Source organism: Diceros bicornis, chromosome X, assembly GCF_020826845.1.
Source record: "Diceros bicornis minor isolate mBicDic1 chromosome X, mDicBic1.mat.cur, whole genome shotgun sequence".
In the NCBI taxonomy this organism is placed as follows: Eukaryota; Metazoa; Chordata; class Mammalia; order Perissodactyla; family Rhinocerotidae; genus Diceros; species Diceros bicornis.
The window spans coordinates 107,064,921-107,077,189 of NC_080781.1; the positions used below are offsets into that span (position 1 = coordinate 107,064,921).

The 12,269-nt window shown below is 36.1% G+C and overlaps 1 protein-coding gene across 2 annotated transcripts in view; it reads left to right on the forward strand.

The window, feature by feature from the left end:
- Nucleotides 1-10,427, forward strand: part of PLS3 (plastin 3) — a 75,636-nt gene extending 65,209 nt beyond the window's left edge. For both annotated transcript variants that reach the window (XM_058536558.1, XM_058536559.1), the window contains 7 exons: nucleotides 1,145-1,340; nucleotides 2,399-2,477; nucleotides 3,265-3,379; nucleotides 6,528-6,661; nucleotides 7,328-7,451; nucleotides 7,673-7,797; nucleotides 9,200-10,427. In XM_058536558.1, the coding sequence (XP_058392541.1) occupies nucleotides 1,145-1,340; nucleotides 2,399-2,477; nucleotides 3,265-3,379; nucleotides 6,528-6,661; nucleotides 7,328-7,451; nucleotides 7,673-7,797; nucleotides 9,200-9,332 (906 nt within the window). In that variant the 3' untranslated portion in view covers nucleotides 9,333-10,427. The remainder of the gene's footprint in view (nucleotides 1-1,144; nucleotides 1,341-2,398; nucleotides 2,478-3,264; nucleotides 3,380-6,527; nucleotides 6,662-7,327; nucleotides 7,452-7,672; nucleotides 7,798-9,199) is intronic.
- Nucleotides 10,428-12,269: the final 1,842 nt, after the last annotated feature.

Consider the following 12,269-nt stretch of genomic DNA (forward strand, 5'->3'; position numbering starts at 1 on the left):
GTTAAATATGAAACTCACCGGCTCAGGTTACCCTTGATACGGATGAGGGTAACAATGAAGGCTAACAATAAATACGCATTGTTCTGGAGTCCTATACAATCAAGGCACCTCACTGGACCTTAAAAAACTAATTAAAGATAGCATCACCCATTAAAGACAGAATTAAGACTGTCAAATTATACATTCTGAGCAGCATTGGTTTATAAGGAACATTCCTCAAATTTCCTTTATCTCTTTTCTTTTTCCCCCCAATTATAAAACCTTTTTCACATGACACTGTTTTCCAGAAGTGCTACTTTTGCCCTCGGGCAGACTGGGGTGGAGATGTCTGTAGTAACTGCCAAGAGCGCTGCTTTATCCATTTCCGGGCGTAGGTCACTGGAAACGGAAAATCCACAAGCAATTGTTCCTCCTGCAGCTCCAAGTTTTTTCCTTTTAGCACTGGGAGGTGGGAATGGCGGGCGCCTGGGAAACCGTATTTTTTACATTGGTCTGAAATCATTGTATCTATAACAAATTCCTCACCAAACCCTATGTTAATCAAGAAATCAGCATGCATCTTTCCAGAAAAAAAAGATGGAATGAGGAAGAAGGTAACAAGTTAGGAGTCATAGGAATTAGTCGAAAGTAAGTATTCTTTATAGAAAAGGACAACTTTACTTCCTGGGTGGAAAAGTTAAGTCAAATAAAACAAAAAATAGTTGAAGAGAAAAACTACGCTTTGAAATAGGCAAACCTGAAATTAAATTATTGGAACCTGGTATCCTTGATTATTATGTTTAAAATATTTTATCATAATTCCTTCATATTTTTCAGCCTTATACCTTCTTTAGGGCCTAATTTAAAAATCGGAACAGTTTTAGCTTTTTTCTTGATGAGTTTTGGCATGAGATGTAATCCCGATTGAGTTAAATGTATTCTGTCCTTAGATGTATGATCTAGTGCCACCTAGGGTATTTTCAAGGTACTGCATATCCAGCTCAGCCAACTTTTTTTTTTTTTTTTTTTGCATTCAAAACAATTTTATAAGTGCCATATGTTGGGTAAGAGAAAGTGGAATTGTATATCCAGCCTATCATTGTCGAGAAACATGTCTATATTTTTAGTATGGCTTTTTAAAAAATGTCTTCTTTTACTTCAACAGGAAACAGATGACTTGAAGAGAGCTGAAAGTATGCTTCAACAAGCAGACAAATTAGGTTGCAGACAGTTTGTTACCCCTGCTGATGTTGTCAGTGGAAACCCCAAACTGAACTTAGCCTTTGTGGCTAACTTGTTTAATAAATACCCGGCACTAACTAAGCCAGAGAACCAGGATATTGACTGGACTCTGTTAGAAGGTAACTAAAGATTCCTCAAATTCTAACGTGTGGGTCTACAGAGTAGAGATACATAGGCCACGAAGATTTCATAATCTTGACTTAGTAAATTTCCTTATCCACTTTCCTTTAGTAAATATCTGCTAGAAGTAGAAACAAGGGCTGAGTAAAAAGTATCAGCTGATAGAAAAGGATGATACAAGGGAACTTTTAAAGTCAAGTAGTCTAGGGTCACTTAGTTTAAGTCCAGTTAGTAAACCAATGTTTTATCTTAATATTTTAGAATTAGATCACTTTTTAAGCTTCACACCAGAAAAATGCATATATGCGTAAAATTTGACCTATAAATGTACAGTATTTATGTTTTATTCTTCCACAGTCAGACTAACTGGAACTAGCCTCAGTTCCTTTCACACTTACCTACTCGAAAAATAATAATAATGTAGAGTAATTATTTGTTTAAGTTTGAGAAAGGCAGAGATTACCTTTTCCAGATTATATATGCATGAACAATACTACTTAAAAATTAACAACTGTAAATAAGTTTGTTGAATATCCACTGGCATTACTATAAAATCCTTAAATTTTATGCTTTTGAAATTTCAAGTAATTTGTTGCTGTAATATAGGCATGTAAAAGGAGTATTCATATGTAGCTTAGTATTTAAAAATGGATAGAGAGAAGCCATAAATTAATATGAATATAGAGGTTCATATGACCATAGCAGATTTTTAAAATATAAACTAAACTGATAACATCAGTTACTTTTGAGGTGTGGGAATTTGGGGAGATAATTGGAGAAGGATTAGAGGGGGAAGGAGATTATAAGAAGTTCATAAACCTCTAAATTGCGTAACTGCTTATAATAAGGTTGTATTCTTTAAAATAAATTCAAGAAAATTAAAAAAATAACCATGTATTTAGAGAGAATGTATTTAGGGAGAATACTTGGAGATTCATGTTGGTGAAAACCTCTAGATCTGTACAGAGGAAATAAAATAATCTTGTATATGGGTTGATTTTAAATGCACATATACAAGGTGTTTAATGAACATATAAATTTTGAATATTCTTAATAGGAGAAACTCGTGAAGAAAGAACCTTCCGTAACTGGATGAACTCTCTTGGTGTTAATCCCCATGTAAACCATCTCTATGCGTAAGCCTTCCTACTGCTATTGTAAACAGTTGTGAACATCAGGAATGGATGCTACACAAATAATTACAGCTCTAAACATTTTCTAAATGTTAGTTTGGAGTGATTATTTATGTTGGAAAATGTTGAGTGGTGACTTCCATTATCATTTTCCAAATACATAAAAGCCCAGATTCTTTCTTTACATGATAATTAACATTAAGTAAAAGAATATATAAATGTCTTTCTAACATACTAGGGAAAAGATACTTTATATTTTGAAACTGAGACCAGGGAACACCATCCATGTAGACCATCCATGATGCCTCGAGGCCTATGTGCTCACTGTTCTCCCAGCCTGTAATGTTGTTTTCCACATCAAATACCTTACTCTCTTACTATATTCAAGCAACTGATTCAGATCCAGACCCACCACCCACCACTCCCTAACCCCTAACCATAGTTCTTTCTTTCCTCATAGCCGTTAAATACACCTCAAAATCATATTATCCATTTATCCATATACTTGTTTATTATCTTTCTCTCTGACTCTAATGTAAGGCCAGGGATTTTTGTTCTGTGTGCCCAGCTTCTAGAATAGTACCTTGCAAAGAATAAACTCAATAAATATTTTTGAGTGAATTGGATGATGTTAGCTCTATTTTCTGCACAGATTGATAGAAAATATGAGTTCTAGGTATTATCAATCTATGGTTTTATATATCTTGTTTAATAGTGTAGTGTTATGTTTTTAAGGAAACAAAGACCTAGCTGCCTGGAAACACTGATCAAATTATTTTTAAATCATTAGTGACCTGCAAGATGCCCTGGTAATCTTACAGCTATATGAGCGAATTAAAGTTCCTGTTGACTGGAGTAAGGTTAATAAACCTCCATACCCGAAACTTGGAGCCAACATGAAAAAGGTAGATAATTAAGTTGCTGCATGTATTTGTTACAGGCTGTTTTTATTCTCAATTTGTTTATTTTGTTTGAAAACTCTTCTTTTTATTTATAGAATAGGTTTTTATTATTATTATGTCTTGCTTTCATAAAGGATTGATAAAATATATACTCAGCAAGTAAGATGTGTTAGGCATGTATGATCATATTTACAAGCAACTACAATTCTGTACGCTGTTTTGAACTTAAACACTCTTGGCCTGATCTTGAAACATTCAAATGCTGATGATCTCAATGCCATTAATAAGATAACCTATGTTAACTTTATATTTTTGTTTTTACATTTTTTATTTAGGTCACGTTGGTTTATAACATTATATAAATTTTAGGTGTACATCATCATATTTCACCTGCCATATACACTGCATCATGTTCTCCACCAAAGTCTAGTTGCCATCTGTCCATGTACACATGTGCCCCTTTACCCCTTTCACCCTCCACCCACCCACTTCCCCTCTGGTAACCATTAATCTGTTCTCCGTACCTATGTCTGTGTTTCTTTATCTTCCACATATGAGTGACATCATACAGTGATTGTCTTTCTCTGTCAGACTTATTTCACTTAGCATAATACCCTCAAGGTCCAACCATGTTGTCCCAAATGGCAAGATTTCATCTTTTTTATGGCTAAGTAGTATTCTATTGTATATATACCACATCTTCTTTATCCATTCATCCCTTGATGGGCACTTAGGTTGCTTCCAAGTCTTGGTTATTGTGAATAATGCTGCAATGAACACAGGGGTACATACATCTTTTCGAATTAATGTTTTTGTGTCCTTTGAATAAGTACCCAGAAATGGAATAGCTGGATCATATGGTATTTCTATTTTTAATTTTTTGAGAAATCTCCACTGTTTTCCGTAGTGGCTGCACCAATTTACATTCCCACCAGCAGTGTATGAGAGTTCCCTTCTCTCCACATCCTCTCCAACACTTGCTATTTCTTGGTTTTTTTTAATAATAGTCATTCTGACAAGAGTGAGGTGATATCTCGTTGTAGTCTTGATTTGCATTTCCCTGATGATTAGTGATTTTGAGCATCTTTTCATGTGCCTGTTGGCCATCTGTATATCTTCTTTGGAAAAATGTCTGTTCATATCCTCTGCCCATTTTTTGATCAGATTGTTTTTTTCTTGTTGAGTTTATGAGTTCTTTATATATTTTGGATATTAACCACTTATCAGATATATGATTTGCAAATATTTTATCTCAGTAGGTAGGTTGTCTTCATTTTATTGATGGTTTCCTTTGCCATGCAGAAGCTTTTTAGTTTGATATAGTCCCATTTGTTTATTTTTGCTTTTGTTTCCCTTGCCTGAAGAGACATGATATTTAAAAAGATACTGCTAAGACCAACGTCAAAGAGCATACTGCCTATGTTTTCTTCTAGGAGTTTTACGGTTTCAAGTCTTACATTTAAGTTCCTAATCCATTTTGAGTTAATTTTTAAATATGGTGTAAGATGATGGTCTACTTTCATTCTTTTGGATGTGGCTGTCCAGTTTTCCCAGCACCATTTGGTGAAGAGACTTTCCTTTCTCCATTGTATGTTCTTGGCTCTCTTGTCAAAATTAGCTGTCCATAGATTTGTGGGTTTATTTCTGGGGTCTCAGTTCTGTTCCATTGATCTGTGTGTCTGTATTTCTACCATTACCATGCTGTTTTGGTTACTATAGCTTTGTAGTATATTTTGAAATCAAGGAGTGTCATAACTCTAGCTTTGTTATTTTTTCTAGGATTGCTTTGGCTATTCAGGGTCTTTTGTTGTTCCATATAAATTTTAGGATTCTTTGTTCTATTTCCGTGAAGAATGTCATTGGGATTCTGATTGAGATTGCATTGAATCTGTAGATTGCTTTAGGTAGTATGGACATTTTAACTATGTTTATTCTTCCAATCCATGAGCATGGAATATCTTTCCATCTCCTTACGTCTTCTTTGATTTCTTTCAATAATGTCTTATGGTTTTCAGTGTATAGGTCTTTTACCTCCTTGGTTAAATTTACTCCTTGGTATTTTATTCTTTTTGTTGTGATCGTAAATGGGATTGTATTCTTGATTTCTCTTTCTGCTATTTTGTTGTTAGTGTATAGAAATGCAACTGATTTTTGTATGTTGGTTTTGTACCCTGCAAGTGGATTCTTTAGGGTTTTGTATATATAGAATCTTGTCATTCGCAATTAGTGACAGTTTTACTCCGTCTTTTCCAATTTGGATCCCTTTTATTTCTTTTTCTTGCCTGATTGCTCTGGCTGGGACTTCCAATACTATGTTGAACAAGCATAATGAGAGTGGGCATCCTTGTCTGGTTCCTGTTCTTAGAGGAGTAGCTTTCAGTTTTTCACCATTGAGTATGATGTTGGCTGTGGGCTTGTCATATATGGCCTTTATGATGTTGAGGTACTTTCCTTCTATACCCATTTTATTCAGTTTTTATCATAAATGGATGTTGGATCTTGTCAAATGCTTTCTCTGCATCTTTCAAGATGATCATGTGATTTTTATTCTTCATTTTGTTAATGTGATGTATCACATTGATTGATTTGCAGATGTTGAACCATCTTTACATCCCTAGAATAAATCTCACTTGATCATGGTGTATGATCCTTTTAATGTTTTGATATATTTGATTTGTTAATATTTTGTTGAAGATTTTTGCATCTATGTTCATCAGCGATGTTGACCTGTAATTTTCCTTTTTTGTGTTGCTCCTGTCTGGTTTTGGTATCAGGGTAACGTTGGCCTCATAAAATGAGTTAGGGAGTATTCTGTCCTCTTCAATATTTTGGAAGAGTTTGAAAAGGATAGGTATTAAATCTTCTTCAGATGTTTGGTAGAATTTACCAGAGAAGCCGTCTGGTTCTGGATTTTTGTTTTTTGGGAGGTTTTTGATTATTATTTCAGTATCTTTACGTGTGGTTGGTCTGTTCAGATTCTCTATTTGTTTGAAAACTCTTGACTCTGAGCTTCTTGAGGACAGGAACTGTGTCTTGTTTATTTTTGTGTGCTAAGCACCTAGCATCACTTATATGCACATACATATACACCTACACATATAGAGATTAAACAAATGAAAATCTTTAACCATTTACTTTTGTGTGTTTGCAGCTAGAAAACTGCAACTATGCTGTTGAATTAGGGAAGCATCCTGCCAAATTCTCCCTGGTTGGCATTGGAGGGCAAGACCTGAATGATGGGAACCAAACCCTGACTTTAGCTTTAGTCTGGCAGCTGATGAGAAGGTATAGTACACAATTTTAGCTGTTTAAGCTTCACTGTAATACAGTTCTGTGATCCAGTCCTTATTAACTTGAAGCAAATGTGTCAATGACTACACCTTTGAAAATTTTGTATTTAGACTCTGAAGTGAGCTTAAATAATGAATATATGTTGGATATTCAGTGGGAGATGCCTCCTTGAAAGTTAGGCCACAGAACTGTACATATTTCCTTTTTTTCATAGGAAGCCTGACACATAGAGTTGAGCCTTATTTAGTGTCAGTGAATAAAAAAATAGTAAAAATTATGAACATCCTGTGTATCCATTTGAAAAAGAAGATCTCTTAACTGTAATGCTGAAAAGCATTCATTGTGACTGGGTACCAGGCAAAGCATAGCCTATTTTAAGTCATTACCACTGTTGGACTAGTACAAAGTGTGCCTGCAGTAGACTGTTGGGCTTGCTCATTAAAGCACTGAAAACCTTCTCCTCTACCACTGAAGGGCAGATCAGTGGCAAGCCACTACTACTTGAAATATATTTTTCTGTAAGTAGCGTGAATGTCTTTCCATGAAATCTTTAGTCCTTCAACCCTGAGGAATAAAAGAAATGAAGTTAAAGCATCTTTCTAATGTTTGCATTTTTTCTCATAAAGTAGATTGGGACCTTTTCTTTGCTTCTTCTTTTAGGTATACCCTCAATGTCCTGGAAGATCTTGGAGATGGTCAGAAAGCTAATGACGACATCATTGTAAGTTGGGTGAACAGAACATTGAGTGAAGCTGGAAAATCAACTTCCATTCAGAGTTTTAAGGTAAAAATTTCATATTTGACTAATAAACATTATGTTTGCTAGAAAGTATCTATAATTTTGAAGAATAACCTTTGGTTTCTTTGTGAGTGAGAATTATTGTTGGGCTAATGGCAAGATTCTCCTTTAATTTGCTGGGATTTGTTTTTGGCAACTTTATATAATTAATTACATGTTAATTTGTACATCTGGAAATTCTCAGATTTATTGTCCTTTTGCACTAGGACAAGACGATCAGCTCCAGTTTGGCAGTTGTGGATTTAATTGACGCCATCCAGCCAGGCTGCATAAACTATGACCTCGTTAAGAGCGGCAGTCTAACAGAAGATGACAAGCACAATAATGCCAAGTGAGGAATACTGCATAATATCCTGGCAAGACCATGGGCTTTGTAGCCAGGCAGATCTGCATTCTCATTCAGATTCCTCATCAGTAAAATGGGAGCAATAATACTTACCTTAGAGATTTTGAAATGAATAAAATATATAAGAGCCTAGCATTGTGCCTGACCTAGTAGGTGGTCAATCAGTTGTTGGTTTAGTGGGTTACAGAAATAATGTAGTGTATGTTTTAATGCAACTCAGCTACAAACTTACAAGGGAAAAAATGAGCTCTAAGGATATTGATGCCTCAGATAAGAGTATTTTTCTGTCTGTCTCACTCTTTTTTAACTGTATTATCCACTGATGTCTCTCTTACTGTGCATAGATCACTCTTACTACATATGTTGAGTTTACTGTCTTGGTCCCTAAGTGGGCAGGATGCTTAACACTCAGCTAAAACTATGCCTTGAAAGTTTCTTGCATTTCAACAATATTGAGAAGGTCTTTTCCACCTGTCTCTTCTCTTCTTCAACAAAGACGTAGACTGTGACCTGGTTTTACGGGCAACCCATGAAAGCTTTACTAGTATACACTGAAAATCAGCCCACAGCAAGGCTTCATAGGATAGCAAACAAGCATTACTGCAAAACTTTGGAGTTCGAGACACCATTTCTTCCCTCCTTGAAAAATATTTGTACCATATATGATACAGATTTAATATCCATAGTTTATAGAGAACTCTTGAAACTTCTTTTTCCAGAAATTTGATCATCTTTAAAGATTCCTGTTGCAAAACACCTAGAAATGCCTCATGTATTAATGGAGGTGTGCTCCTGCAAATTTCCCCAGCTGAACACGTCAGTTCTTCCTTCCCTTCCTTTGTCTACCTTTTCCATTCCTTGTTCTGGCCACTCTGTGCATGTACCATGTAGACTCTCTCCCCTCCCTTGAATATTTGGAAGTATTCACTGCATCTACCAAAGCAACTTGAATTTTACATTTGGCATAATTTTCCACCCCATATCTCTAAGATCACATGAGAGTGTCTGTTATTACATGCTCAACAAGAATGTCAACACTGATTGTACAGCCAATCCGAGTGATTATATTTACATATTTTTTTTCCTTTTCATTTCAAGTCATCAGTGCTCCAAAATTAATTCTCATTTCATATTGGAGAAAAGGAGTGAATAAATATTATGAGTCCAAAATAGTAGAGCTTAAAAACCAGATGTCACTTAAGAGTGACCTGAGAAACAAAATAAAACAGAAAACAAAACAACAAAAAGTGAAATCATTGTGATTTGAACTTTCGAAATGGACGTTTTGCTTCCCAGCCAAATGATTATGTAAGAGGAAATAGATGTCTTGTATTTTGTCCTTGACTGACAAGAATTTCATCTTAATTTTTGTTTCCTCAAAAAATAGGTATGCAGTGTCGATGGCTAGAAGAATTGGAGCCAGGGTGTACGCTCTCCCTGAAGACCTTGTGGAAGTGAAGCCCAAGATGGTCATGACCGTGTTTGCATGCTTGATGGGCAGGGGGATGAAGAGAGTGTAAAATAACCAATTTGAATAAAAACAACCTTGCTCCCAGGTGCATGATTAGGTCAGCTATTTCCAGGTGAAGTGCTCATGGCTTAAGGAACTGTTGCTCATTTAAAGGACTTTTAGTTTTGATTAACAAGACTAGCTCATCATGAGAGCTCTCCGGGGAAAGAGTTCTAATAAAAACAACTCCTCTTTCCCATAGTCAAAGTTGGATTTGTCAGGCACACCTGAAATATGCTCATAGCCAAATCATTTACTCTCTCCTAGATTGCTGCCCTTGACATTCCCCATTGCTGTATGTTATTTCTCTCTCTCTTTTTCCCTCTTAGAATGTCCAGCTCCTGGGACTTGCTTAGATGATTGGATATGAATATTATTACAATAATTTTTCTTTCCACCCAGTATGCTAGTTCTTATTTGAGGACTGTGGTCAGAGGGTATTTGGATATGAGTATCCTTTGCTTATCTTTATAGTACTGAAAATTTGCAGAAGTAACTGGCTGTGCAGAATGTAATAGATGCTTTTCATATTCTTTTATTCTTAAAATCAGTATCTTTTTACAGTATTCTTTCTACATGATCCTTTTTTGTACATTTAAGAATATTTTGATTACATTAAATAAGACTGCTGATTTTGCTACTTTTTTAAGGGGTCTTCAAGTAAGTAAAAAACACATTGTAGGTAGAGGAAAAACGTACCTTGAATTTGCATCTTCCCTTTCACACCCAAGCTGTAAACAATTGACATATTTTGTCTTAAAACACTTGGTTCAATATATGCTTATTTGTTTTAAAACCTGTATCATCAAACTCTCTCTTTAGATTTGAAATGCTGTTGACTATGACATTTTGAGGAGAGAGTGTGCTCAGAACTTAGGATACGGTAGGCCAGGTTTGCTAAGTATACAATAAATTTTCTAATTTTACACCTAAGACAAGGAGATGTGGTCACTAAAAAATAAAAATATATATGTAGGACTTAATGTACTCTTGCTTTGTCAAGCTATTTGCTATAGTTTTCAAGATCATAATGTTACTCTAACTCTGAAAAGTGATGTAATCTGGTAGCAATGTATTAGTTCAAATAAAGGCATTTACATAATAATTAGTGTCTTCATGCTTCTGTCCCTTAGTAGTATGCCAATAATGTTTGCCAGTTTTTTTTTTTTTTTGAGGACAATCAGCCCTGAGCTAACATCTGTTGCTAATCCTCCTCTTTTTTGCTGGGGAAGATTGGCCCTGGGCTAACATCTGTGCCCATCTTCCTCTACTTTACATGGGACGCCACCACAGCATGGCTTTGACAAGCGTTTCATAGGTTTGTGCCCGGAATGCGAACCTGCAAACCCCGGGCTGGCCTCCCAGTTTTTTTTCCTCCAGTATTCTAACTCTTTTTTCTGGTGTACCGTGTAGAATGATCTTTGTTAAATTTAGGCTTTTGGAGCTAAATTAGAGGGACTGAATTAAGGATAGTACCAATGGGATGAGATGGTTTTCTTCAACTTACCAAAAATGTCCTTCTCCAGTCCCTCCCTTTTTCTTTTTTTCCCATCTCACTCAATCTTTTCAATGTTCTCTGATATACAGAAGACCAAAACAATGGGGATCTGAACAACCAGTGAGGAGAGATGGTTTATGGCAGGTTTTCTCAACCTCATCAATATTGATTGACATTTCGGGCTGGAAAATTCTTTGTTGGAGGAGGCAGAGGGCTGTCCTGTGCATTGCAGAAGGTTTAGCTGTATCCCTGGCCTCTACCCTCCAGATGTCAGTACCACACTCTAGTGTGTAGACCAAAAATGTCTCCAGACATGGCCAAATGTCCTGTGGAGGGCAAAATCATCCCTAGTTGACAACTAGTGGTTTATGGTACCATTTTAAGACTTTGTGTGACTGAGTAAGAGGAAATGCAGTGCTCTGAGGAACTGCATGGTGATATTATAAAATATTTTGCATTTATAGTCTAAGAGTAAGAAAGACCTTTCTAGTATGATACAAACCCCAAAGACATAAAATAAAAGAATGATAAATTTGACAATTCTGCTTTTGCAAAAAAGTATATAAATAAATAGAATAAACAAAGTCAAAATATAGAGGACCATGAAAAAAGTTTAGTCCCATTGTCTTAGTCCATTTAGGCTGCTATAATAAAATATCATAGACTGGGTGGCTTATAAACAACGAAATTTATTTCTTCCAGTCGTGCAGTCTGGGAAGATCAGCGCACCGGCAGATTTGCTGTCTAGTGAGGGCCCACTTCCTGGTTCATGGACGGCTGTCTTGCTGCAACCTCACATGGTAGAAAGGGCAAGGGAGCTCTCTGGGGTCTCTTTAACAAGGGCACTAATCCCATTCACAAGGGCTCCACCCTCATGACCTAATCACCTCCCAAAGGCCCCACCTCTAAATACCATCACCTTGGAGATTAGGTTTCAACATATGAATTCTAGGGGAGACACAAACATTTGGTCTATGGTACCCATATGATGGATTAATTTTTTTTTTATTGATGTTTTAATGGTTTCTAACATTGTGAAATTTTGGGTTGTACATTTTTGTTTGTCCATCACCCCATATATGACTCCCTTCACCCCTTGTGCCCACCCCCCACCCCCACTGCCCAGGTAACCACAGTCCAGTTTTCTCTGTCCATGTGTTGGTTTATATTCCACATATGAGTGAGATCATACAGTGTTTGTCTTTCTCTTTCTGGCTTATTTCACTTAACATAATATGCTCCAGGCCCATCCATGTTGTTGCAAATGGGACGATTTTGTCTTTTTTTATGGCTGAGTAGTATTCCATTGTATATATATACCACATTTTCTTAATCCAATCGTCAGTCGAGGGACACTTAGGTTGCTTCCACTTCTTGGCTATGGTGAATAATGCTGCAATGAACATAGGGGTGCATAAGCCTCTTTGGATTGTTGATTTCAGGTGCGTT